At 38.8% G+C, this 27,918-nt stretch overlaps 1 protein-coding gene across 1 annotated transcript in view; it reads left to right on the top strand.

The window, feature by feature from the left end:
* The window catches only part of LY75 (lymphocyte antigen 75), a 49,060-nt gene extending 22,485 nt beyond the window's left edge, over positions 1–26,575 (top strand). The window contains exons 16-35 of the mRNA XM_054830523.1: positions 254–377; positions 1,249–1,284; positions 1,548–1,723; positions 3,853–3,917; positions 4,980–5,056; positions 6,165–6,301; positions 7,360–7,465; positions 9,439–9,599; positions 10,255–10,384; positions 12,891–13,123; positions 14,947–15,115; positions 16,347–16,508; positions 17,473–17,595; positions 18,028–18,222; positions 18,618–18,838; positions 19,933–20,107; positions 20,602–20,769; positions 22,019–22,141; positions 22,602–22,769; positions 23,760–26,575. Of these exons, the coding sequence (XP_054686498.1) occupies positions 254–377; positions 1,249–1,284; positions 1,548–1,723; positions 3,853–3,917; positions 4,980–5,056; positions 6,165–6,301; positions 7,360–7,465; positions 9,439–9,599; positions 10,255–10,384; positions 12,891–13,123; positions 14,947–15,115; positions 16,347–16,508; positions 17,473–17,595; positions 18,028–18,222; positions 18,618–18,838; positions 19,933–20,107; positions 20,602–20,769; positions 22,019–22,141; positions 22,602–22,769; positions 23,760–23,935 (2,925 nt within the window). The 3' untranslated portion in view covers positions 23,936–26,575. The remainder of the gene's footprint in view (positions 1–253; positions 378–1,248; positions 1,285–1,547; positions 1,724–3,852; positions 3,918–4,979; positions 5,057–6,164; positions 6,302–7,359; positions 7,466–9,438; positions 9,600–10,254; positions 10,385–12,890; positions 13,124–14,946; positions 15,116–16,346; positions 16,509–17,472; positions 17,596–18,027; positions 18,223–18,617; positions 18,839–19,932; positions 20,108–20,601; positions 20,770–22,018; positions 22,142–22,601; positions 22,770–23,759) is intronic.
* Positions 26,576–27,918: the final 1,343 nt, after the last annotated feature.

Here is a 27,918-nt window from a genome sequence, read left to right as displayed (position 1 = left end):
ATGAAGAGACTTTTGTATGTAGACTGATGTTAAGTCTTTTACCTAATTGCTTCACAGACTTGGCTAGCATGGAGAATTATTGTTGAAGAGTTAATAGTTGTATATCTGCTCATTTTTTGCAAACTAAGCTGTGGGACTAAACCCACAGTGAAATATACTGACTTTGCCAAAGTACCTTTTTAATACAGTTTCATCTCACATTTCAGAGGCCTGTGCCATACTAACTCAATTCTCTGTTTCTACTTTTATACAGACCTCTCAGTTTTCACGGAGATCGTTTTGGAGATTTTATTTCCATGAAGGCAGGGACCTGGAATTTTACTTCAAGCCTTTTGATTGTGAAGCTAAGCTGGAATGGGTCTGCCAGATAACAAAAGGTAAACTGCAGTTACATCCATTTATTCCTATAAAAGAGTTTATTACCACTGTCATTATTGCCCAATAACAGAAACTTTGCGAACAGCATTTTTCTGAACTAAGAGGTCAGTACGTGCAATGTCTCACCTATGTTACATTCAAACAGACATGCACTTTAGAATATTCAAAGATATTCAAAGATTCAAGATATATGAGAAAGTGGCCATGAGGAGGATACAGTAGCACTGCTCCCACATTCTTTCTTGTCCCGTGAAGTGAGAAGTGGCTTCTTATTGGGTGAGGTAATATAAGCCACCAAGTTGCAGTATTTGTGGAATTTACTTAATCCTTCTTAGTGATGTTTGTAACTAAATGACCACAGACATCTTGGGTGTACAGTTTGCTTCAGCCTTAGGTGAATTAGCCTTCTTCTCATAAAACTTGTGTACTAGCTCCTCGCAGTAGTGAGAGGAGTGGGAATACAAAAGAATGGCATAGCATATCTGCACAGATCCAGATTTTTCCATGCAGTATGAAAAGTGCTGTAATCCAGTAGGCTTTTACATTTTGGTTGTTCATTAAAAGGCATTTCAGGGGAGGAAACTTTGTTGTTGTGGGGAAATACAGGTAGATATACTACTTTGATGCTTGCGTTGTGTTTGGGAGAAAAAAAGCCACAGTTGTTTAAGACTCAGGTATGCAAAACTGCCATTAATTTTATGTCAGCTTATTTTAAACTATTAAACCTGTGTATGATTTCTTTCTGCTTTTATTTTTTCCATCGTGCATACTGAGAAGCATGAGTATAATACATCACTTGCATTATTGGTGACCACAGTCTTGTTAGAAGGTGAACTTGAAGTGACTATTCTTTTTTTTTCTTCTGGACAGGTAGCACTCCAAAGACACCTGAGTGGTACATACCAGGTAAATGGACTTCTTGCATATTCTTGCATATAGTTGTTAATACTCTATATCTTTTACTACTTTTGTTTTATTACTCCTGAAATACCTGTTTTATATCAGCAAAGGTCATGACCAACAGAATTTGATTCTGAGAGAGCTCAGAATGCAAGATGGCATGTTGGCTCTTCCCAGTGTCAAACTGAAATTTCTTACTCCATTCAGAAGAAGAAAGGATGAGTTTTTCAGAATTTATTTCTTACGCGTGTGATATTTCTTCTGCATAGATGAAATTGGAATTCATGGAGCCCCACTTGTTGTTGATGGAGCAGAGCTGTGGTTTGTACCAGATAAAAACCTGAGCTTCCAGGAAGCCCTTTTCTACTGTCAAAAAAATGATAGTGATTTAGCCTCTGTGGAGTCTTACCCAAAACTCAGGACAATACTATCTCAAATAGAAAAGGTAAGGAGACATAATCTGTCTAACAGATTCTTTCCACTATAGGGAATTTTTCTTTCCAGTTTTTTCAATATAAGAAAATGTTAATCCTTAATTTCTTTATTTTTCCTGTTGGCCTTAAGCGTTTTCAATTGTACTTTGTGGTGGGTTGAGCCTGGCTGGGGGCCAGGTACCCACCAGAGCCGCTCTCTCACTCCCCTCATTCAATAAACAGGGGAGAAAAGGCATAACGAAATGCTTGTAGGTCGAGATAAGAACAGGGAGAGATCACTCACTAATTATCGTCACGAGCAAAACAGACCAAACTTAGAGAGGGAATTCATCTAATTTATTACTAGGCAAAACAGAGTAGAGGAATGAGAAAATAAAGTCAACTCTTAAAACACTTCCCCCCACCCCTCCCATCTTCCCGGGCTCAACTTCACTCCCGGCTTCAACCTTCCCCCCCTCAGCGGCACAGGGGGACGGGGAGTGGGGGTTACGGTCAGTTCATCTCACGGTGTTTCTGCCGCTTCTTCATCCTCAGGGGGAGGACTCCTCTCATCGTTCCCCTGCTCCAGCATGAAGTCCCTCTCACGGGGTGCAGACCTTCAGGAGCAAACTGCTCCAGCGTGGGGTCCCCCACGGGGTCACAAGTCCTGCCAGCAAACCTGCCCTGGCGTGGGCTCCCCTCTTCACGGGTCCACCGGTCCGGCCAGGAACTTGCTCCAGCGTGGGCTTCCCACGGGCCACAGCCTCCTTCAGGTGCCTCCACCTGCTCTAGTGTGGGGTCCTCCACGGGCTGCAGGTGGAATCTCTACACCCCCTCATCCTTCCTCCATGGGCTGCAGGGGGACAGCCTGCTTCACCATGGTCTTCACCACGGGCTGCAGGGGGATCTCTGCTCCGGCGCCTGGAGCTCCTCCTCCCCCTCCATCTGCACTGACCTGGGTGTCTGCAGAGTTTCTTACATCTTCTCACTCTCTCCGGCTGCAAAAGCTCTCTCTCTAAGTGTTTTTCTTCTTAAATATGTTATCACAGAGGCGCTGATTGGCTTGGCCTTGGCCAGCGGCGGGCCCGTCTTAGAGCCGGCTGGCATTGGCTCTATCAGACACAGGGGAAGCTTCTAGCAGCTTCTCACAGAAGCCACCCCTGTAGCCCCCCCGCTACCAAAACCTTGCCACGCAAACCCAACACAACTTAAAAGGAAAAGATGAGTTGTAAGAGAATTATTTTAATGTCAGTCTTGTAAATTTTTTTTTTTTATTTTAAAAGTAGTCTTAACAACATGGGGCAAAACCCCACCTCCAAATGGAGAGAAAGTGTCCTAACAGGATCAGTGTGTAAACATCCCATTGTCTGCAAATACTTCACTAACAGTTGTGCTGGTTCTTAATTTTGTGCACAGGACGGTACATCATTTTTCGCCTGATGAGAGAATTTAATTAGAAATGCATGATGGTCTGATAGCCTTTACTGAAAGGGATTTGTGGTGTTCGTAGCATGAAAGTACATTCTTTTAAGAAATCTTAGCACAACATTTCAAGTTTCCGCACCTCTGTTACTACCTTTCTTCAGTGCTACTGCTTGTGAGACAACAATGCTTTCTGAAATTGCAAGCTCTCATGAAATTTCTCCTGACAAGAAGGTACCTGGAAGGAGAAATTACAAGGCAGGAGAAATTGAGGATGTGACTTGCTAACTCTCTAGCCTTTTCATGAAGTATTTGTTGTTAGGCCTATCTGCTGGAAGACCAGGATTATTCTGAGGAAGGGAGGAAGGTCCTGTGGAACCACATTGGCTTTAGGCAGCTTGCAGCTATGCCCTAGTTGTCCAGTAGACTTCCTGCTATGAATTTTGTGGGAATGATGTATCTAGCACACACTTAAGACAATGCTGCAAGATTTCCTGTAGCTTTATCTGGCACAGTGGAAAATGTGGGCTTTTTTTTCTGATAGGTGCAGGCATCCGTCTATTTGGCATATCAGTCTCAAACTGTATCCTTTCCTCTTGCTGAAGAACAGTAATTCCTGCACATTTTAGAAACATTTAAAATAAAAATTAATTTTGTCATTGATTTATCCTTGGTAGAGTCTGGAGCTCTTTCTCTATGGGTTGTAAAATACAAGTTTTTTTGTTATTTATTTCCACAGTTATCAAACAGCGAACAGAAGTGGTGGCTGAAGTTTATTGATTATGGCTACAGCTATCACTCACCGTATGTAGAATAATTATGGAATGCTTTATTATAAGCTTTTTTTGATGTGCTGCTTAGGAATATAGTTAACTAGAATAGTTTCCAAAGGAAAATATTTTATCTCCAAATTTGTAAAAAGTTACTTCTTCTGTATCATCCCAAAGAAGTAAGGTAAATAATTTGAACTAAGCTAGAAAATTTCAAAACATTGTTGAAGTATTTTAATTAGCAGCCAAATTCTGAGCTCTATTCCCAATACAAGCATTATCGACATCAAAAATTTCATTCATAATAACTTAATAATAACTGAATTCATAATCCATTTCTTGTGTGTCTGTCGGACCCTCTAGATTGCAGGTTGTTGGGCTTTGACATCTTAGGTTTGTCATGTGAATCCTTGAAATCTGTGGTCCTAATAGCTAATGTATTCCATTGATCTTTAAGATGCTTTATGGGATTTTTAAGCCTGTTTCTATGTTCTGTCAATAATTGGGGAACTGGAAAAAAAAAATTGTGAAAAAAACCTGTCTCTGAGGGTATCTGAGAAATACTTGAGAACAGGGAATGTGAAATTGGTTTAAGACATCACTCTTCCAGTTAGGTAACACCAAAGTCTTGGAGGGTTTATAGTATAGCCCTGTAGAGCTGAGATGACTCATAGCAAGCCTTGCATTGTGCTGTTCACGGCTGCAGCGAAGGATCATGGGCTTCTTACAAGGAAAATTCTTCACTTGCAAAATACTATAGCAATATACTACTTAGAAAATAAAACAGGGACTATTGTGCATTCTCCTCACTTGTCCTGATGATGTGCTGGTGATTGCAGCATGGTGATAAATAAGTTCCTACCCTTGTTCTGCATGTATCCTCAACAGTTAATTTGGGCAAGGTACATAACTGCTGAACCTACATATATTTGTTCCTAGTCTAGTTTTTCCCCCTCTGTCCTTTCCAGTGGTATAGGGCATCTCCTAGAAACAGTTACCAGTCCAAATTTTTGTTTGCATTGGCTCTGTTGCTATCAGAGTTTCCACTTGAAGATCACATTGGATTGGAGATTGACTCTGAAATGTTTGTATCCAGTTTACAGTTATTTTCACGCTTCCATGATCGATTCCTGAGGGATTGCTGGTATGTTTCTAGAAAGAACTGGTATAGAGGTAAGGTTGGTTTTGGTTTTTTTTTTTCACCCCTCTCTGTCATAATTATATTTAAAAAAAAAAAGGTAATTACTGTTCTGCCCAAATTCTTACATTGAATGCAAATTGATATTGAATTAGGAGTGTATGGCTTCTTGATGATAATCTGACTGAAGTTCAAATCATTTATTTCATCTTTATGGTAGAAGCCATGATAATATTTCTTGATGACCAGAGGCATACCTGAATTCAGATGACAATTTTTTATGTTTGATTGTCACTTTTTCTGCAACATAAACTGATTAGGTGAAATCTGGTTTTGGTGGTTACCTTTTTGTGTTTATACTACATACTCTGAGCTCTGGAAAGTAAGTCTTAGAGTTGTGTTAGAGCAGTTTGACTGAATACTTGCAACTGCATATGCATCTGGAGATGCAAATTTCATTAAGTAGTGGAGTCATGCTGGAAGAGGCACACAAAGTAATGGAAATACCACCCAATGGTACTTGAAGCTTATTTCCTTTTTCAAACATTGTTTTCTATTGAGGAAAATGTATAACCCCTGGAGAACAAATAGTTCCTCCTGTCTACTACTATTTCCACTTGAAAGCACATTATTCTGTTTTATGCTGCTGACCCGTTTTCATCCCTCTTGGCCAAAAATTGCTCTTGACTAGGAAGCCAGTCCAGGTACTGTAGGAGTTATGTAAAGCAGTACAGGCCAGATGCTCTCCATATGGATGTTAAAGGATTCCTTCTGGTTTTAATGACCGTTAGGTCACACACCCTCTATGCCAGAATATGAGATTAGTCCTCATATTAAAAATCTTATTATTTCATGATTTTTCTGTTTTAAGTTATCTCTGCCTATATGAAGTGTTAGTACTGGAACTAAGGGATCAGACTCTGGATCTTTAGGAACATTATTTTGCTGTCTGATATAAATCATTTACGTTTGTCTTTTGCTCTGCTGTTACTTTTAATGCTTTAGATTGCATAGTACTTCATTGTGGGTGCACTGAAATGGACTTTACTTCAGATTGGTCTTTATCATTTTATAAAGTGTGGATGGCAATTGGAGCGTGATAGGCATTACCATAACTGGTTTTTAAACCTTATATTTCTGCAGACTACCCAGTTAACTGTAATGTGAAACTGCCCTTCATCTGTGAAAAAAACAATGCCTCCTTACTAGAGAAACACGATCCCAGTTACCACCCAGTCAGAGGAGGTTGCCCTAAAGGTTGGCATCAGTTCCGGAATAAGGTACAGACTTAATACAGATCAATCATCCTTACCTATTTTTTGTAGTCTTGTAAGCTGGAGTGCCCTGCTGAAAGAGGTGAGGAAGTAGCCTCTGTGTTCAGGAGTGAACTGGGAGGTGGCTTTTGAAAATTATATACAGCGATGAAAATCATCTCCCCCAGTTCTCTGTCCCTTACTCAGGATTGATGGTTTCTTAATTTCAAAGCAGTAATTTTCAGGTTTTTTGCTTTCCTATCGCCACCCATTTAGGTCCAAGAATGTTGGTTGTATTGTCTAATCTTGGGCTCTGCTTTGAAGGAAGAGAAGGGTTAGAAAGGGAGAGGATGAGGTTTCTGTGGCAGAAGTGTCTTGATTCTTGACTAATCGTAGGCTGGCAGCAAGCTGGCAGATACTGTTGTTTCCTAAGTTGCCTTAAGGACTTAACTCACTTAAGAATTAGAAGCAGCTTTTAAGAAGAACCAACAGAGGTCAGAAGCCATACCATAGTATATTTCAGTGCTATGTTTTAAGGCAGTCTCCTAAAGTCTTGGCGAGACTGTTTCCTGTTATTTGGCCTTCCGTTACTCTGTAGAATCCTAAGAAGGAGCGTTCATCAAATCTGCACGTAACATTGTGCCACCATTTGCAAATTTACTTCAAGTCATTGCAGAATATAGCTTTTGAGTTCCCATGTAGTTTCTCCCAAAAGGTAATGTGTTACAATACAGGTTCCTGGCCCAACCCTGTCTGACTCTAGAGTTCGTGTATGAATTCTCATTCTTAAAACAGTACATGATCCTGATGTAGCCAATTAAAAATTACTGAATTCTAATGTTCAGTGAATGAGGGGTTATTCAGTGGGATTATTCATCAGTTATATTTAGCTGTGTTCTGTTGAATGTAATAAGAAATGCATGCAGCTAGTATCAATTCCCTTGCTTTCTGAGAAAAATAATTGTATTTTATTGCAGGAAACGAGAAGTGAGTTTTTAGGGCTGCTTTAAGAACCTTTTCTTATGAGTTATTTCTTAGGAAGCAATGGTTTGATGAAAATCAGTTTCATTATGTTTATTTTGCAGTGTTTTCTAAAGATGAAACCCGAAAATTTAACATTTAATGCAGCTAATGAAAAGTGTGTAACTTTTGGAGGCTCTCTTCCATCTATCTCAAATCAAGCTGAGCAAGGTACGACGGTGAACTGGGGGCACACAGCATGTAGCTTCTCTTCCAAATTCGGTATAGTGCTGCTTAAGAACTTGAGCATAAAATTACTTAGTTATCCACAGGCATACTGGGAGCATTCTAAAAATCCAAGACCAGTTAAAAATGTGTTGTCTATTGTTGTTTGCATCACTGGAAACATAAAATGGAAATGCAGTCAGCAAACATTTGAGCCAGTTCGAAGAGCAGCTTCTCTGTGTGATCTTAACCTGTTATAAAAAGAAAAAATTGTAAAACCTTGCATTAAGGGTTGAGGATAGAAGGGTCACCACTGAATAAAGAATTCCTGTGTTTTGCTTTGCAAGTTAAAACATAAGCGAGACTGTAGACTTTGCACTGTGAAAACCACCTTAGGAGCTCCTTCCAAGCCAAGCTCTGCTGTCTGTGTGCGGACGAAATGGCAAACACAATGCCTGCTGGAGCACATAGGATTCTGTGTCTAAGCGTGCTGAGCAGCTTAACGTGGCAGTGTGTCTAAACCCACCACCTGCAAGCTCTCCAGGACACTGATGGGAGGGTGGAAGGCAAGGGGACTGCAAAACACAGAGTTGTTCCACCTTTAGGACCTGCCTCTCAGATGTCACATAAACTAGAATCATTGAGGTAAATGCAGTGAGGAAGAAATGCGTTCACATTGGCTGCAGGTAATGTTCAGTGATAAACAGCTGAATGAGACAGCTGTATTTGCATCTGTATTCTTGTGGATAACTAACAGTTCTCTGTAGGTATATCTGAAGTAGCTCATTTGAATTCTGCAATGTGCATAGTACATAGTTTCTTTATGAGCAAATACCTCTTGCCAAATGGAATATGGAAAGTGGACTAGGGAGGCTACTAGCGTACCTGCAGGCAGCAGCTGAATGGTCATTTTTTTTACTGCTGTTACTGGGGAGGAATAGAGTTGTAACCATACAGGACTATACATGTCTGAGACCTGCTTGGTTTTGGATGCTTTTAACATTGCAAAAGCATAGCCATTCTGAAACATTACATAGCAGGATCTTTTGTCTGATTTGGTGCATATGGAAATGTTTGTTATTGTTTCTTGTTTGTTTTTCTTTCCCCCCTTGTAATGGAGGTCACCTATATGGAAAGAAGGCACAGTCCTTTTAAAGAAGCGTGCCTCTTTGTGTAGGCTGCTTTTACTCAGTGGCATTAGGCGGCTGGCTAGCTCCGACATGTAAATCTTCAATGGCTCTGTGTAGCTCAGAAAATAGGCTGCGGCTAGTCTGGCACGTGGCTGATAGTTAAGACATGTCAGCAGTAGCTGATTAGGTAGCTTCAATTTGTCTTCCTAATCTAGACAAGCTCAGTGAATGCCTTTGGTGCCTGGCGGGTTACTGAAGCCCATTGTTTCAAGCCATAATGCTCACTAAGAGGGTCCTGATTTAAGATTTTCTTGGCTGATTTTTTTTCCAACTAAACCTGACTTCCTTTGTCCTGTCCTCCTTTCTCTGATGGTGGGGTGGGCAAACTCTGCCAGAATCGAAGAAACAGTTCTGATTTATGGTATACATCAGTGGGAGAGGAAGATGGGAAATAAGACTTCCTCCACCAATTCAGAGAGGGAGCTCCTCTATTATCTCTGAAGGGAGACAATGGAAGATCCTGCAGACCTGTGGAAAAGCAGCTTCTGAAATTTGGACATAAGTGCAAGAATACAAAGTAGTGGGCAGAGAAACAGGTTAAATCCACTATCTGCTCCTGAGAGGAGAATTTGGAGGACAAATACCAATAATCTACTCCTTTCAGATAAAATCAACATGAAAGGTGTTATCTTATGAAAGGAAGGGGTGATGAGCATTTGGAAGTCATAAAGAGCTGGGAAAATGAAGTTTGTACGAACAGGAGTTGCATTATCTATGTGGAGTGTTTTTTCAGATGTTGACTTTTGTTGTCTGAACCACAATGTGTACATTTACTGTTCTGCCCAACAGATTATATAACATCTTTGCTTCCTGGTATGCCGAAAGATATTTGGATTGGTTTGCAGTTTCTGTTCAGCACAAGGGAAAACAAATGGATAGATGAGAGTAGACTGTTGTATAGTAACTTTCACCCACTCCTGACAGGAAGATTAAGGAAAATTCCATTGGATGTAAGTTCTGACTTTAGACTTCTCTTGACTATTGAGTACTGAAAATTGGAATATTGATTGTATGAGGAAACAAAAAAAAGACAAAAAAATATGTAACAGAGTCCATCCCCCAGTTAGTGGTTTTAATTGGCAAGCAAGGTGACTGACAGTAGTGGACTTCTGTTTACCTTTATTTGGAGGACAACTTCTGAACTGAGATATGAAACACTGAAGGGTGAAGGAAAAAAGCTGAAACAACTGTTTAATGATTCTTGCGGAACTTCTATTTGCAATTTAAAGACTACATGAAAACAGTCAAAGATGTCATCAATAATTCTTGGCTCAGTTACACTTAGAATTCATCTGTAAACCATTATACATTGTACCCAGGGTGGAGCATAATAAATGTAATTGAATCACACGTACAAACAAGATTTATTTTAAGCATTAAATAATTTCATTAAATATTCTCCCCTGTATTTAATTACAATTTCTTTTTGAGTACAGGCACCTGGTAGTGTTTGTAAAATAGGTAAGCTGTATTGCATCACTCCTTTGAAACTTTTTGAACAAGTTCAGACAGCTCAGGTTCTCCTAGCCTCATGTTACTTCACCTTCTCTACACAAGTATGTTTATGCCTTATTTGAGTCTGATAAGCATATGTCTGGTTTTCAGTTTTTTGATGAAGAATTTAACAATCAGTGTGGTGTAATCCTCAATGATCCCAAATCACAGTATGTTGGAACATGGAATTTCACTGCTTGTGCTGACAGGCACTTCTTGGGTATATGCCAGCGGCCTATAGGTAAGTCTGAAGAGTCAAAATAAATTACAGCCAGAGTTTGCAGTTAAGATGTGTGTGCCAGGACACCTTTTAATGCATGTAAATTTTTGCACTTGAAGAGCAAGATTCTTATGGAGACTGAGCAGGTAAATTTTGGAAAAGTGGAATGCAGGGGATGATCTGGGGCTTATTTTATCAGCCATTCAGAATTTTTCCTTTCATTTTTCATAGCCCAGTTCAGAGGGAGTCTCTTTTCCTGAGAGACTCTGTGCGGTTTCAATGGAACCATACTTCTGCAGACTGGGTTTTAATGTTCTGTGGGTATAGAGGTCATGTACATCAAGGGCTGGAAAAAGTGACGACTTCCTCTTCAGAACCGTGGAAGTGAGAAGCCCTGGGAAGGAATCTCACAATATTTCCATCCTCCTTAAACATATCCTGTGGTTTTTAGCACTATCAGAATGTGAGGTATTATACACTCTTAACGTTGAAATAGGTCTCCCCAGAGCAAACCTTGAGGACGTACATGGAGAATGATAATTTGGAGTGATGCAGCTTTCCCTAGCTTCGTACAGATCTGTTGGTGTGAGTGTTCTTAATCTGAACTAAAAATAATACTCTCATGTAGCCATGTGGGTTGGTTGACACCAATTAATGGAATCAGATCAAACACATACAGCTATTACAGCTATTACGCGCATTTAATTACTGCTATGGGCTAATGTGTTCAGCATGCCTACTTCTGAGTATGTTCCTCTATGTAAATAATCCTTTTAAATAACTAACATGCTATCGTCTAAAAGAAAAAGCAGGTGTGCAAAACACCCAAGAATATGCCTACCTTCTTCATTCTCAAAGAGACAAAGAAACCGCCCCCCCATTTAACGCAAAAAAACTTCTTTATTTCAGTGCCAAATACTTCAGAAGTTCCAAGTGTCCAGATTAGAAATCTGAATGGAAGAGATGTAGTCACAAAAATTCAAAAAGGGGATTTTTATTAATAGGAGGTCAACAATATATCTGTATAGATCAGTATATTAGTAGTCTGGACTGACTAAAATACTAAGCACTTTTTCCTAGCCATAGCTGTAGAAGGTGTAATGAGAAGGGAGTTTGGACTTCCAGAGAATGTGTCCTGGTACGGTCTGGTCTTATGTTCATCATTGTATTAGGCATCTAAGGATAATTCAAGTTGGAAGGGACTTCATCAGGGTGCAGGGACAGCTAGAGTCCAGGTTGCCTAAGGCTTTATCCTAGGGAAAAAGGCGATTTGGCTTCCTTGGAAATCTTGACATGATTGTGATTTGCAGAACTTCTTCAGATGTTAATCGTCAGCAATTACTTCTTTCAGAAATGGACACTTTCCTTACTACCTTGTTTCCAGTTTGGTACCCCTTGATGTGTGATGGCACCCTTGGTTGCATGGTTCTCTTTTGTAGCTGTTTACTAAGTGAAAGCATTTGGCAGCAGACACAAACCACTTCAAACAATCTGTTTCAGCCTTGTCACTTTTCTGATCTATTGAAAGCTGTAAATTGCATATAAATATCAAATTAATGTTATGTTTCTGTCATCTTGTGTTTTGGAAAATGGCCCTGTCAGCCTTCAATCAGCCATTTATATCCTGTTATTTATAGAGTGATGATTTTTTTCTTTCCCCTTCACTCATTGAGCCTTTTTCTGCTTGAGATATTTTAAATGCCAGGGTTTTATTCCCTTTTAGAAAGCAGATTTATTTTTGGTTGTGTATAAAATTTTGGGGGTTACCAGGTTCGCATGCTTTAATTTACCACCCCTGGGAATGTTTGCATCTTTTATTAACGGCAGTTGCTATGCATCGCTGAGCTGCATGCCTTCAGTGTGATGCTGATAACTGTGATAATGCTCAGTGCTTAGAGCACAGATACTGAATTATACCCTTCCCTATGCAAGGTGGATTTTCTGCAATTAGTTAAGCACATGTGGAGGCAAAATCAATCCCCACTATACCCATGGATGGCAGTAAGGAATTTTGGGACTGTGCTGTACACTGTAAGGTCTGCATAGAAAAGTTTTGTGGCCTGTTAGATTCGCATAAGCATAAATCCACAGGCTCCACAGAGATAAATGAGTCAAGTTTAGCTGTTGCTACCTTGCAGCAGAGAGCAGTTGCTTTTTCCCATTCTTGTATTTAATTAAAGTTCTAGAATATGTTTGTAATTCAATAAATAGAATTCTTAACATTATTTAGCAATTAGTTAAAAATAGCAAATATAAAAAGATGGTGAACCTAAGTTGAGAGAGAGATATAAAAATGGATTGGCTGAAAAGAATCCCTCTTTTTTTTTTCTTTTATATATTTTCTATCTAAAGTGTCAAAGAAAGATATTTACTTCTAACAATAATCATTAGCATAATCATCTAAGATTTTTTAATTTTTTTTTTTCCAAGGGGGAACTAAAACAATTTTTCTGTTTGTTACAGAGCAATTGGGAGTTTAAAATGTATTCCAGTGTTTAACCACCTAGTAACTGGATTTCTTTCTTAGGTATAGGAACTGCTGATAACCAGACAGAGCAAGTCCTTAATGAAACATTGAGCTATCAAAACGTTCGATACATGGTCATTCTGAAGAATTTGTCCTGGAATGATGCAGTGGCTGCATGCATAAATAACAAAATGCAGCTGGTTAGCATCACAGATCAGTTCCAGCAAGCTTTTCTCGCTGTTCAGGCTGCCCTTCGTAATTACCCGCTGTGGATTGGACTCTTCAGCAGAGATGTAAGTTCTGGTTTCCCCTCAGACAGTGGCTTAAGGTAATTTTTAGAGTTGTGTGAAACAGAAACTGGGATAAAGAAATGCAAATGGGCAACGTGGTCTAGTGGAGGGTGTCCCTGCCTGCAGCAGGGGGGTTGGAACTAGATGATCTTTGAGGTCCCTTCCAACCCAAACCATTCTATGATTCTATGAATGCAATGTAAAATTAATTTCTGGGGTAACTGTTTTTATTTAGGGGGTAACCATCTGGAAGATCTCAAGATTAATGTTCTAAATCTTAAGTTCTCCGAGTTACATAGGTGTTGAACTCCACTGGATGGTTTGATGATCAGGAGACGATTCTTTTAAAAGATTATAGGATGAAGGGATATATTGTAGGGTAGCAGCAGCATAGATCGCTGAATCATCTTTGTCTCTTTTGTTAATGAGTGAGTCATTAGTGTTGCCATTTAATATCATTGCCACTGTTTACAGTACCACTCTAGAAAGACAACCCAAAATCTGTTTTAAAACGGAGAAACTAGAAGTGGCAAATAAAATCCAAAGTGAATCATTGAGCAGTTCTGGAGATACATTTTTAAAGCTTAACTGAGACTGTTGTTAATTCATGTTTTAAGTTAGAGGGAGAAATGCCTGAGACAGGTTAGTGAGTTTTTCTTCTGCTTGTTTTGTCTTTGGAAAAGTCACTGCAGCAGGTACTGCATGTCTTTACTAGCCAGAGGACCTCTTGAAGATCTTCACTGTGCATTGAGAGGTTTCTCAGCTGTTAATGAAATGGCTTGGGCATGCTTGTAGGGTTTATTTCTTCTGTCAAGCAATGAGTCTTGAGATAATTGCAAGAAAAAAGTTAAAATTTATTTGAGAAGTGCCTGACCTACAAAGGCTGATAGGGCTCACTCAGCATCTGTGGTGTTATGCTCTTCCTATGTCAGTAGTATTCTAGGCAAAGTAGGGGGGAAAATAGAAATTTGAGTATATACTTTATGGAGAACATATTTGAAAGGAAACAGGCATTTAATCTTAGTGAAGGTGGGGAAACCAGAACAACCTATTTTCCCTCCTCTTTTGAATCTTTATCTGAAAGTGAAGATCAAATGATTCATTTTGCTGCATACAACTCAGGCATGCACTAGCTTTTCACTATTGCAACACTTTGTTATTTGGGCACAATTAAAAAGTCACATGAAAGGAAATTATAATGATACTGGTCAACAGAACTTGTTACTCTAGTGCTGGAATCATAGACGCAAAAGAAAGATACAAGATAAATTACAAAGCAGCAGGGGGATTTCCTGAAGAAAACTTTACATGTAAGATTCTTAAAGGATGGCGTGCTTGTTGTATGTGGGTTTTTCTTACTCCTCCCGCATCCTCCAGGGCAGGAACACATCTGATTTATTAAATCAGTTAAGTATTTCATAGATTACTTTCAACTCAGTGTGGAGTAACTGAGACTGGGCCTTATTTTCAGATATTATCAGTTTTCCAAGACCAGATAATTATATCCACCATTGATTTGCAGGTGCAAATGATGTACTTTGGACATCTCATTGCCAGGCCTTCCTCCATAAGCATAGTAGTTAAACATCAGCATTTGATAATTTGCCATCCACTTCAGCTAATTCATATTTTTGCAACTGCAAAACTTAAAATAACAAAGGTTGTTATATTGTGAGCAGCAGATCAAGTTGCGAGGGCAGTGGAAGACATGTCTCTCACCAGAGACACCTTAAATATCTAGCCAATGTAAATATATTATCATGTCATTTTCTTTACCTAATATTTTTTACTATGTAAGCTCATCCCTTTTACTTATACAATGCTAGGGTGGAAAACATTATGGCTGGCTGGATGGGAAACATGTTAGTTTTAGTCGCTGGTCTGAAGATGATGAAGAAACAAGTGAAGAATGTGTGGTTTTGGATACTGATGGCTTCTGGAAAACTTCTGACTGTTCCTCTGAAAATCAAGGTGCCATTTGCTATGCATCAGAAAGTACGTATCCTAGCATAATACTTACAAGAGGCTGAATTTTGTTTTATTATGAAGCATAGTTGGTAATTGCAGATTATAAGTTCAAAATTACAACTTTTTTTAACTTACATTTCCTCAGACAGGTTGATTTGCATGCCAGGAAAAAAAGAAACAAACCTCAGATAGCGGGGCATGCACCTATTGGTCTAAATCCACATGTTCCTTACAAATGAATTTGTCATGGGTGCTTTGGGCCAGACTGTACCCTTCATATTGTCAACTGATTCTACATTTGCACTGATTATACCTTTGCACTGTTTCTGTAAGATTGTTGCATGCTAATCTCTCCCACTTGCATGTGGAAGAAAATTCAGCCACCTCTGTACTATTAATATCTTAATATTGGGACCTCCTGAAATCCCTTCAGACATGGAAGTCTATACAGGGAGGACATACATGACTACATGGAGAAGAAAGAGAACAGGTAGATGCTGAATTGAAAGGTGTAAATTAAAGTCACCTGCAGTTCACAAAACCCTTTTAAATATATACCAATTATAGTAAGACAGGTAGGGATATAGCAGGACATCTTCTGGGGAGGGGATACATAAGTAGCACAGCCCTTTTCTGAAAAATAAAAGAGATCTTTCAGAGAGATCATCACAGATTTCTTCCCTATGAGACCATTATAATTTGTTTGGGTTTGGGTTTGTTTTTTTCCTTGAGAGTACACTCTTAAGCCGTGTTGTACATACTGAGTCACAGTAAAGTGTATACTTGGCATTATGGCATCCTTACCTATTCTGTGCTTGCAGTCTGAGCAACTGCAGGAGGAGTATTTCTCACTTCTGAGGTATTAGATAAAGCCACAGAACTGAGATATGTTGCCAGCTGTGATATGGTTTATTTGTTTTGGTGATCTGCCTTCATACAAGAGTCAATAAGAGCTTTCAGTTATGGGTCCACACTTAGCACTTTTATGTAGGGATTTTATTCTTAAACCTATAGAATATAACAATTATGAAAAGTTGTAAGCATCTGTATTCTTCAGTAATGCTTACTGCTGGTTTTGTTACTTTAAAATTCAGCATTGTGAGGAAACTGAAAGCAACAATGTATTACACACTTAGAGGATGGCACTTAAATTTGTCCTGCATGTTTTTAAATGGTACCTGAAAGTGGTTTGTGGTGTGTAAGGTTAAGTGTTGCTATTAATAAGTCATGTCCTGAATGTCTTCTTTCCCTTCCTTAGAGAAGATTGAAAAAGAAGAAGTTACACAAGTTAAGTGCCCACATAAGATTAAAAATACACCCTGGATATCATTTAAAAACAATTGTTACACTTTTATGATAACAAAAAATAGATGGAGAGAACTGAAGCCTCAAGAAGCTCATCATTTGTGCAAGAAAATGAGTAAGTACTTTGTCATATTGCAGGTATTTATGGACTTATATCAGCTTGAGGAAGATGAGTTTTAGATCTGAGTCACTGTCTTACAATGACAGCAAAGTGAGCATTGAGAAAGTTTGTAGCATTTGGAAACGTGCATTAATGTTGCACTGCCTAATGCTGTTTGCCCTTGCACTACTCTGATAAAAAATGCCAGCACATGGGTAGGAGATTTTGAGAGAGATGGCTAGGAACTGTTGAATTCTGAGATCTCTGAAAAATCAGAAGGTTGTGGTGGGGTTTTTCCTCTTTATAATATGCAAATTTTAATTAGGTTGGGTAATTGTTATCCCCTTGGTAACATTTTGGCTTTACAGTCACATTTACTTCATGGTTTGCTTTTTTTCTTCCCCTTTTGCTGTGTGGAACACTTAGGTGAACAAAATAAACAGACTGAGAATAGTCAGAATTCAGAAAAGCATGTGGGCTTTTCCTGTCCATCCTGAGCACTGTGTAAGTTTAGGAACAGCTTCCCTCTTATATAAAACCATTGCTCATGGTACTTCAGACATACATCTTTCCAGAAACTGTTTTTATTTATTTTTCATGAATTTATTTCAGTTGAGTCTTTTTCTTAATACTGTTTCTCTACTAGGCAGTTCAAGAAAATCAGGGAAGATTGCTGATAGGTTTATGTTCTATGCAGAGAACTTTTACTACATAGAACTTGAAGTGACAGAGAACCCACAACTATCTCTGGAGCTGATGCCTTTCGTTTATCCACAAAACCAGGCAAAGCACTGTTGAAAATAACTTTGAAAATTGTTTTCGCACTGTTCGTTTAGTCATTATGTTATAAAGGTCTAGCCTTTAGACATTCTTGACCTATCTGTAATAATTATTAACAATAATAGCAAAAAATCGTTTAATTTATTTTGTAACTGAAAGGTGAATTTGTAAGAAAGTAATTTAAGAAAATTTTCAACAGACCCAGAAGCATATGTTCTGAGCGTTCGAGATGAAGAAGAGAATAACTTTGTTACTGAGCAGCTTCATTCATTCAGCGGTCTGGCTATGTGGGTCTGGCTGGGAGTGATTTATGATGACAGTGGTAAGATTTAAGGGGTTTTTTCGTAATAACTGGTTTAGAGACAAACTTTGCAGCATTTTAAGTGCATGTTTCTTGCATGTTTCAGTGTACAATTAAACCTAAACTGAATGCAAACCTATAATAATGCTTTACATTTGTATTTATCTTCTAGAAGAAAATAACCGGACATGCTTTCTGTTTGAGTAATAATTAGATCCAATATGTCCTGTTTAGTCTAGATTTGATTTCCCTGGAAAGCAGGACTTAAAAGGGTCTGGATGAGTAATGCTAACATATTTAGTGTTGTATATGAAACCAATTTACAGTAACTTAGAGTATCACTGCATTTTTTCCAAAGTGAATATCTGTTAATGTCCTTGAATATATTCAAAGTTAAATGGTATTTCTACATATAATGCCAATGTTTTAATAAATATGCAATGTTTTCCACAGATAAAGTTCTCAAGTGGTATGATGAAACTCATCTGACCTACAATAACTGGAGGCTGGGAAGACCTAACATAAAGAAGAACAGTTTTTTTGCTGGTGTAAACCTTGATGGGTTTTGGGATATTTATAGTTATTCTCAAAGTTGGCATGCTCATCACTATAATGTGTACAGTATTCTTGCCTGTAAAATCGAAAGGGGTAAGTAGCAGAGAAGATTTATATGTAGTACTGAAGTGTTGGATGAGAGTCATAATTTAAGTGCTGGTTCTGCAGTACCTTGCTACATAAGGCTTTGGGTTTGCTCCCAGTGAAATGCAGCCGTGGCACATGCTGTCCTGAGCTTCTGGGTTATGTGGTCAGTCTGTGCATCACTGCTGTAATACTCTGATCAGGAGGAATGTGTTTGCTGTACTCCTCCATCAACTGCTCACAGTGTTCAAAGTAGCAAAAGATAACTTACTTGATATAAGCGGCTTGTACTGAACGCTTTAATGCTTGAATTACACTGATATAGACAGATTTTATTGCTTTCTGTATGTTCCTTGTAACATGAATGAAGTGCATGGAACTTGTTGTCCTACTCTTTGAAATAGGACCCCAAGAGCGCAAGCCTCCATTGCCTGAGTCTATTCCGCATGGAAACAGAACGTACAGGATCCTTCAGAAAAAGTTAACATGGTATGAGGCACTGAGAGAATGCAAACAAAATAGGAGTGATTTAGCAAGTGTACACAGTGAATCACAACAGTTATTTCTAGAAGATATTGTCAAGCAGGACGGCTATCCTCTGTGGCTTGGGTTGTCAGTTCATGATGTAAGTATATACTGTTGGTAACCTCAGAAACAGAGCTTGTAAATAATTTTCTGCACAGGATATTAAATATTTTCTGATGCCTTTTCCCAGTTTCTTGGAATTTCTGTTCCACGTAGTAAATTACCTAGTTTTTCAACCCCACATAAGTTAAAGTATATTAAATTTTAGCGTGTGTAGCCACACTGAGATATTTTTCCAAATCCTTGAAATTTTAAAATAATATAAAGGTCCCATATCATGCCCCATGGTACCTTTAGAGGCTCCAGATTTATGGCCCTCTGTGAGATCAGATTCCATCAGCAAATACAATCAGACAAGGCTGTATGGAGCCTGTTCAGTCCAGGTCAGGACCAGCTGTCTAGGAAGTTAAGTGTCTCTTCTCCCAGGAGGCATAGCAAGAGGCAGCTGCAGATCTTCCTCCTACTCTGTCAGCTTAATCTTGGAGCCAAAAGCCTGTGGCCCCGACCTTGCTCCCCACACTGCTCCCCAGATGTGGCCATGGCAGTTAATTGGCAACACCACCCCTCTGCAGAGAGGTGTGTGATTTCTATGCATGCCTTTGCTACCTCTGCCTCTCTCGGTCTGAATGGCTCCCTCCACTTCTCACAACTTGACCTTTCATTCTCATGGGCTTCCAGCAGTGTATCTGAAGTAGGAGCTAGTACAGTGAACCATTCCTGAGCTGGCCAGCTCTACTCAGTGAGGCCATCTCGACAGTTTAGCAGTTTGTGACATATCTAACAATGTTCGTAGCAAGTAAGACAGACTGCTTAAATGAAACAGCAGGATGAAATTAAGTAAAACGTTCCTCATAGAATAAAGCAAGGCACATTGCAGGTTTAAACTTAAAAACATGCCACTCTTTCTCAGTTCCCACAAATAAGCAAATAAGATTTCTATGTTAGGAATTGATTGGAAAATGCGAACTATGTTGTATGTTTATTTAGTATGGATTTATAGAATGAGGCCACCTGCATTTTAATTTATCACTATACAAGGGATAAATATTGCTACATGACTTACTAATGACCGACAAGATTTAAACCACAACCATATACTGTGGTTTAAAAGTTGTGGGTTTTTTCTTTAATTAGGGCAGTAAAGCTAATTTTGAATGGTCAGATGGAAGCAACTTTGACTACTATCCTTGGGAATTAGAAAACTCAAATACTACTGAGAACTGTATTCTGTTGGATACTAAAGGATCTTGGAACCGTACAAAGTGTACAAATGTTGCTGAAGGTGCCATTTGCTATAGCCCTCCAAACAGTAAGTGTTATTTTTAATATTTTGTGTAGTCGTCATATATTATATCTTTACATGTTGTATTTAGAACTAGAAATGAAGGCTCAAGTACTACATGTGATTCCCTCTTTAAGAAGGGTTGTCTATCAGGAACAATAAAACACTTTTAATACTTAAGGGAGATTAATTTTCTCCATTCCAGTGGTGAAAAATCTAAAACAATCCTGGTCAAAATGAATATCAAACTGTATGTATCTTTTCTGAATTGAAAGCTGTATCAAACACATACACCAAACTTTAAAACCCCCTAAAAGGCAATTAAAAATGGTTCCCAGTCCTTTGGGACTTGTCTTATACTCATTTTCAAATAAATTCACCTATGACACATGAAGAAGGAAAGTAAACTTATTGTTGGTAGGGGAAGTAGTCCTTGTTAATATTTACTGTCCTGTTACTACAAAGAGACTATGCACAAACTTCTGCAGCAAAAATGTCATCAATTTTTTTTGTCTTTGCAGAGAGACAACTGGAGCCAAAGCAAGTGAGCAGAGCCTCAGGATGCCCACAAATTGGTGGTACCCTACAGTGGATACAGTATAAGGATCACTGTTATGCATTTGACATGGCATTCTACAATTTTTCAGTATATAATGTGGAAGATGCTAAGAAAGTCTGCCAGAAACTGAGTATGTTTAGTCTCTTTATCACATTACAACTTCTAACTAGTCCATTATTTGAAAAGAAAAAAAGCAAACCACCACCCAAAAAACCTACCTTGGCTATATTTCAGCTTTTATACTGCTTTAGTTTAGGAAAAGTAATAGCAAGCTTTATCTCTGAGCATCTGATTAAGGTTCTTGATAAAACTCTGCAGTGTGCTGACTGTTTGGCACATGGATATCTGCAAGTAAAATGCAGATAGCCATCGATAGAGGATTCAGAAATGTAAGGCTTACAGTTGGGAGGAAACCGTTTCATTTGCATACAGTTAACTTTATTATAAATAAAATCTGTGCTATTAGCAGTGTTTTCTTACTATATCCCTGCATTAGCTGCTTGTTAATAGGGAGCTGGCTAATCTATCAAATGGTTCAAAGCATGTACTTCACTTTATAGATATTATTAAGGCACTTAATATCACTAAAAAACCTAATTTTATGTCAAATTGAAGGATTTTCTGTCTTCTTTGATAAGCTATGTGGGGAACTGTATTGTGGAAGATGATGTTAAGCAGTCTTGTGTACAGAATTTTTAATTGCCTTCTTATCTTAGAATCTAGTGACTGTCATAACTTTGAACTCACTATGTAAGATGAAAAAGAAAAGGTGCAAGTCCTAGATGCAGTTTTCTATTGAGTCCTACCTGGCCTGGTAGTTGAAAGAGAAAGCGATCTTTCTCTAAATTCAGCTTCTGGCTTATATTTGCATATACCTGTAAAGAATGGGTATATTCTGAGCCTGTCTCCAGTGTACTCTTTCCTGCCTCTTATTCCTTAATTGCTATAATACTGTAGATAAAAACCTGAGGAAACAAGGGATTGATTAAGTAGTTCACTTGCCTCAACAAAATGCTGAGCTTTTGTTCAGTTATAGTTTTGAAAAGGGCTTATTACTTGGACAACACTAGTAATTCTGAATGTGGCGTGTCTTTTGCTATCTTCCGTGTATGTAGTCCACAGCTGCAGTAACTTTACTCCCGTTCTATTTTGTATGATCTGCTTGAATAACCTGTCACCTGAAGCCATCTTGTATAACATGCTGTGTTTGAGGAAATGGGGGATTTGTGTCTTCATTCTGCAGGTTACTTCAAGCTAGTATCACAAGCCCAGATCAGCAAATCTTTTCCCATAGTAATTGTTTGCACAGAAAACTCAGTGTACAAGCATAATGAAAAATCTCTGATTTGCAATTCTGACCAGTTTTCTCTTCCCTTTAGATCCTTCAGCAACCCTTCTGACTATAGTGGATGCTGAAGAAAATGCATTTGTGAGCACACACATAAAGGAAAATGATCTCATCACCAAGAACGTGTGGCTTGGCCTAGCTCAGAGTTCTAAGGGTAAGAAGTAGCAACTGTGTCTGAGCATGAGTGTTTCATGTGGTAAATACAAATGCATAAATTCTCACATAAGAATACAGTTTTGCAGTGTTGATAGTGAACAGTAACTCCTGCCTGAGGTTGGAATCCCTCATTTAGCATTATAAAGCCCTTTGGACTTCATTGTAGCTTAAGTCTCTTCCTGTTGCCCACTAGAGATAATCAGGAGGCGCTGAAATTCCGTTTCCCCAACACCGTCATTGGTGCCTAATGGTTAAGCTACAAATGCATCAGTTGCTAAAATCAGGAGAAGAAGTGTGGCTAAAAGTGATGTGTTTATATTTATTGCTTTTAATACATGGGATAGTCAGCCCTGTTTCTTTTAGCAATGTAAAGAAATCAGTAGATTGTGAATGACATTGTGTAGCATCACAGCATGTTTTGGTCATCTAAACTAAGCAATTTTTTTTTCCCCCAACAGATCAGTCCCTGAACTGGCTTGATGGCTCATCAGTTAATTACGCCAACTGGGAAAATAAAACTGCAGAAGTCAATGAAAAATGCAGTGTTATCCTGTCCACAACTGGCACCTGGTCCAAAGTTGACTGCAGTCGTAGTCAAAGCAGAGTGGTTTGTAAAGCTCCTTTAGGTACGGAAGCATTGATGTTAGCAGAGACTTAATTCTGTAGTGACTATATTCAGGATTTTGGGATTTTGGTAGGGAAAGTCTGTGTTGAAATAATGAAAGTGCAGTTCACAAAAGAACCTGTCAAGTACTTCTGCCTAATCAAGAGCTTTCTGTTGCTGTTTTGTCATAAAATTGCATTCAGGATCAAATTCTTCAGGAACTAACTTCTGGCTTTCAGTATCCACTTAAAGGGTATAAGGGAGACAACTGAAATTTCCACTTAAAAGAGAGCATGGAGTAGTTGCTGTTGCTTCTTACCACAGGGTCTCTCTCATGGGTGAGTCCGTGTAGGTGGGAACAGAAAGACTTCTGCTTGCAAGAGATGCCAAGTAAGCGGGTACTGCAGATTGTGGTTCAGTCTTGAGGAGGCTTCTGAAAAAGACGTCCTGCAGTCTCAAAAGACTCGGGCCTCACATTGCTTCCTCATGCTCTGCTGTGTCCAGGAAAGAGAGCAGTTACCTGAGCATTAAGCAAGCAAGTTCCTGAGAAGCAGTGGAATCTTTCTGATTTTATGTACATCTTCACTGAAGTGGAAGTACAGGAGTAGATTTAACTTCATGCTGCTAAGGAAGACCTCAGCAAGGTCTTCTCAGTCCAAGGCAAGCAATTCCCTTCTGCTCCAAGAGAGTCATTAGATTTCTGAAGTATACAAACCTCGAAATGAGGGCAGCATTTACTAGTAGGGTTTTTGACCTCCAGAGGTCCCTTCCAACCTAAATATGATTGGGAAATTAACAACAGATGATCAAAATAAGCTAGTAGATGCTGACTGATATGGGAACCTAACTTCCCGCTGAAGTGAAGACTATTAATATGATGAAGCAGTTTGCCTTAACTTCAACTAAATGCGTGCAATATTAGTGTATTGCACTACCTAAGTATCAAACCCATGGCAAAATATTCTTACCAAAACTCTTGAAGAATAACTATTTGTGTTTTGTTCTGTTACAGGTTCTAATCATACTGGGGTGGCTGTAGCATTTGCCCTGTTAATTCTCTTAATCTTCATTGCCGGATTAGTGTGGTATCTCTATAAAAAGAAGCGTCTTTACTGGCCTGCCTTCTCTTCAGTACGCTATCAAAGAGGAATGAATGATGATGAAACTGATGATGTGTTCACAAAATAAGTATTGAGAAACTGTTCCTTCTGGGCAATTTAGCGTGAACTTCACTGTGTGAAGCCATAAGGAATGAACTACTTGATGTTTTATTACTTCTTTTTGGAAAAGTAATAAGAAGGTTATTAATGGGGGCTAAATTTTGGGTTTTTATACAAGTGCAATTTTTATTCAAGTCCGTGGTAATTATTTACATCTGGCCCCAGCCATTTAAGGTGCAAGGTTTCTAGAGTTCTGTGATATTTTTTAATTTACAGTATTTTCTCTCTTTACTGGAAAGAGTTTTTGATGGAATAATTAATGCCAACGGTACTTCCTGCAACATCACCTTAATGCACTTAAAATTGCCACATGAATTCTATAACTTTGAACAGTTATCCACCAGTAACTTCATGCCAAATGACATACCATTTTGATATGCTATAAGGGTTTTGCTGCTAGGATTGGGTTACCCCATAGAAGCTAACACAAAGACAATAAATAGGAGACAAACTGGTTTTGTGTAGCAGCTTCTGTAATAAGCAGTTATAAATTTGTTTAGCTGGGGAGTTACCAGACAGCTAAGTATTCATTCCCACCCAACTAGAATTCAAGTTTTCTTGTTGCAGTGCAAGAAGATCATATTTTGATTGTTTTTTTCCCCCCAAAGATACACACACACAAAAAATCACGCTATAGTGGTGAGAGAAGAATCTTCCTTAGAATGTAGAATGTACACTTTGAATAGAGATTATGGGGAATACCCTGCACTAAAACCATGCCATCTAGGAGTAAATTAAATAAACATAGAATAGTTGAAGCCTGAGGCTGTGATGAGCTGGCAGATCACTGTTCTTATCCCCTGAAGGTGGTAGTGGGGCTAACAAAAATACCCATTAAGGGCTAACTGCAAACACAAGCAGAACTCAAGATAGAATAAAAGCCTTGTCCCTATAAAAGCAAAGTCATGAGTGTTAAGTTTTATCTTGTGACATAACTGTTCAAGTAAATGGTTCAGTTCTGAAAGCACAAATAGCAGGAATGTTTACAGTGAAAATTGGTATCTGGACCTAAACCTTAATTAAGATTAAAACCCCTGCACTTAGAGTAGTATTTAGAGAAAGACGTACCACATTCTGCCTTATGTCTGCAAACTACTTTGAAATTAGACCCGAGCAATTTTCTTGTAGCTGAAAACACAGAAAAGACGTGCTCCGTTGTCTGTGTGATCTGTCACACGGAGTGTCACAGTGACAGTGTTCCTCGTTCTCTAACGAGGTCCTCCTCACATTTACTTCCCCTAATAGTCTTATTTATACTAGGGTTAAATGCCTAACTCAAAGGTGAAATGTGTCCTCTGTCCAAGAAACAAGATAAAGGTATATCTGAGGAAAGAGTAAGAAAGAATGTATGGTAAATAAACTTCTGTACATAAATGCTAAAAATACTTGAGTATTTGACATAAAACTTAAACTTGATTTTTGTATGTGATGTGTCACTGTGGCCTTTTCTATGCACTCCACAGAAAGCTATAAAGGGAAAAAGGGAAGACAGAATTGTATCTATTAATTACTCTAATCATTTGATCAGTTAATGTTTTGAAAAGGTCTTGAGACTCTTTTTGATGCACAGCACCAAGAGCAGGCACATTTACTTTTATGAAGGAGGCTATGTACGAGACCAAATCCATTCCCCGTGCATGGTGATGTGACATGATAAATAGGAACACACTTGGTCTGACATGCTGAGAAAAGTACTACTGATTTCTCTGAAGCAATGGTTGTGAGGTCATGATGTTCAACTGCCTTTTTTCCCCTGCAGTTTACTTACGTTGACAGCACTTTTCTTTCTTCCTGTTTGCACTATTCTGATAAGCAAGTGTTTATCATTTGTATTGAGAAGTAGAGAACTTGGTTTAGGTACCTCGTCAGAGCCTGTTAAAACAGCAGCCTGCAGGGGCACAGTAAAGGAACCACTGTGTTAGCTTGCTGATCAAGGAAGTAAGCACTTTTGTTGTTTGTTTGGTACTTTGGGCACAATTGTAAGCGTTTTCTTTCTTCTTTCTTGAGGTAACTTGTAGAAAAATTAGTTACAATGCTAGTAACTATGTAATGAAAATGACCCTCACCTGCCTCTTAAACTTACGCTGGTATGAGAAGTGTTTGAAACGTGACAGAGCCCTGGTTCCTGGGTTCCTGCCAGCTTCTGGTTTAGCTTATTTGCCAAAGCGCTTTCCAAATGACTTAATGGACTAAAAAGGGTGTTGGTTGTTGTCCTTTTCTAGCAACAGTAATAAGTGGGGAAAACTATTTACAAATTCTCATCTTTTGAGACTTAACTAGTTTTATAGATGTTTCTACTTCGAGCATTTTTAGGTGTGAATCTGGAATTGAAAATGGAAATTAGTAGTAAAATCCTGATTCTCCACACATGAATAAATACTTTTATAAAAAATGTATATTTTATTCTTATGAATGATGTAAATAATTTTGTAAGGCCCCATTTCTCATGTTTGTTTCATCATACCCAGGTTGTCTAATCACTGGTAATTCCTATTTGAGTAAGCACCACTGCCTGAGTGCAGGTGAATAACCCACTTTATTTGAAATACACAGAAAGATTATTTAGCAGTATTGTTATTGAAAGAATAAAGTTAAATAAAACACAAAACTGCTTACACTGGTTTTATTTCAGTGGAAGCAGTTATCATGGTTGAGGTGCAGCTCATTAATCACTGGGTGGAAGGCCGGTAGCACAGGGACTGTGATCACACTTAGGTCAGATTAGTGCATGCTACCATGATAAGAAAACTTTAGAGGTAATCAAAATCTCTGATGTATTTAAAAAGAATGCCAATAACTTTCTTTTTGCAGTTGAAAACATACTTTATCATGGAACATGGTTATACCGAGCTTTTATCACGCTGCTCCTGGGTTTGCACAGAAAGGGAACCTTATTCTGTGCCTTTTATTTTAATGAAGGTGTAGCTCGTTAGCACCTCACAGCCCAGCTTAGCTCCAAAGCAGTTTAGAAGGGCTCCCAACACAACTCCTAAAATACAGGCAAAGTTAAATTACTGCCAGCCATATAACATTTGCAATTAAAGCATGGGATGTATTCACTTAATTATCATATGAACTCTGAATTCCAGACCTCCACAATCTGCAACTGCTGGTCAAGGGCAGTGTTATTTTTAGCTACAGCAACAGCTTGCTCTGCTTGCTGGGAGAAACATCCTTGTGTGCAAGACGATGAGCAAGGTCATCTGCTTCAAAAACATGAATCTAAAAAAACTGAAGATGAAGAGCAGGGAAATAGAAGCACAGAAGGGAGTGCTTTTCCCAGGGCACAGAGCGATTGAGTCAGGAAGACATCCTGAAACTCTGGCATCTCAGAGCACAGACCGACTGCTGGACAAAACTGCCCAACTGCAGGTAAACAAATGCACAAAGGTTTTTGCACACTTAAAACTTGATGCGTGAGACAGCTCTGTCTCGTTGGGCTCCTTCTTGCTAGGGCAGAGCTCACTCCTGTGGGAACAGTTCGTCCCAGGGTCAGAGTGCAGCACGGCCTTTGGGTCCTTTGCCTGAATTTGGCACAGACTCTGAGGTCTCTGTCATGGAAAGGTGAATCTGCATCCACCACTGGACCAGCTAGCATTTTTGTTTTAACTCTGTTTCTGCATCAATAGCTTAACTGACACAGAAATCAACCACAAGTGCTTGTGCACGAGCACTATTTGGGCCTGATGTGTTGTATTCCTTCTCATTTTCTCCTTTTTCTTTAAGCCAAATACACCATCTGCTCATTGCTCTGGTCATACGTTACACAGCTAAATGTTTCTGAAAGGAGGAAGTAAACTGCAGGGCCTGTCAGTGATATTTTTGTTTACTTGCAACCACACCAAAAAGACCAAATGTTAGAATTTTTGTTGCTAAATGTCAGAATTACAATTTGTACCCTTTATGCATCTGCTGTTGCTGCGTGGAGCACAGCAGGATGCATAACACCCA

The sequence above is a fragment of the Grus americana genome, chromosome 6 (assembly GCF_028858705.1).
Source record: "Grus americana isolate bGruAme1 chromosome 6, bGruAme1.mat, whole genome shotgun sequence".
Classification (NCBI taxonomy): Eukaryota; Metazoa; Chordata; class Aves; order Gruiformes; family Gruidae; genus Grus; species Grus americana.
This window is presented reverse-complemented; position numbering and strand designations above follow the sequence as displayed.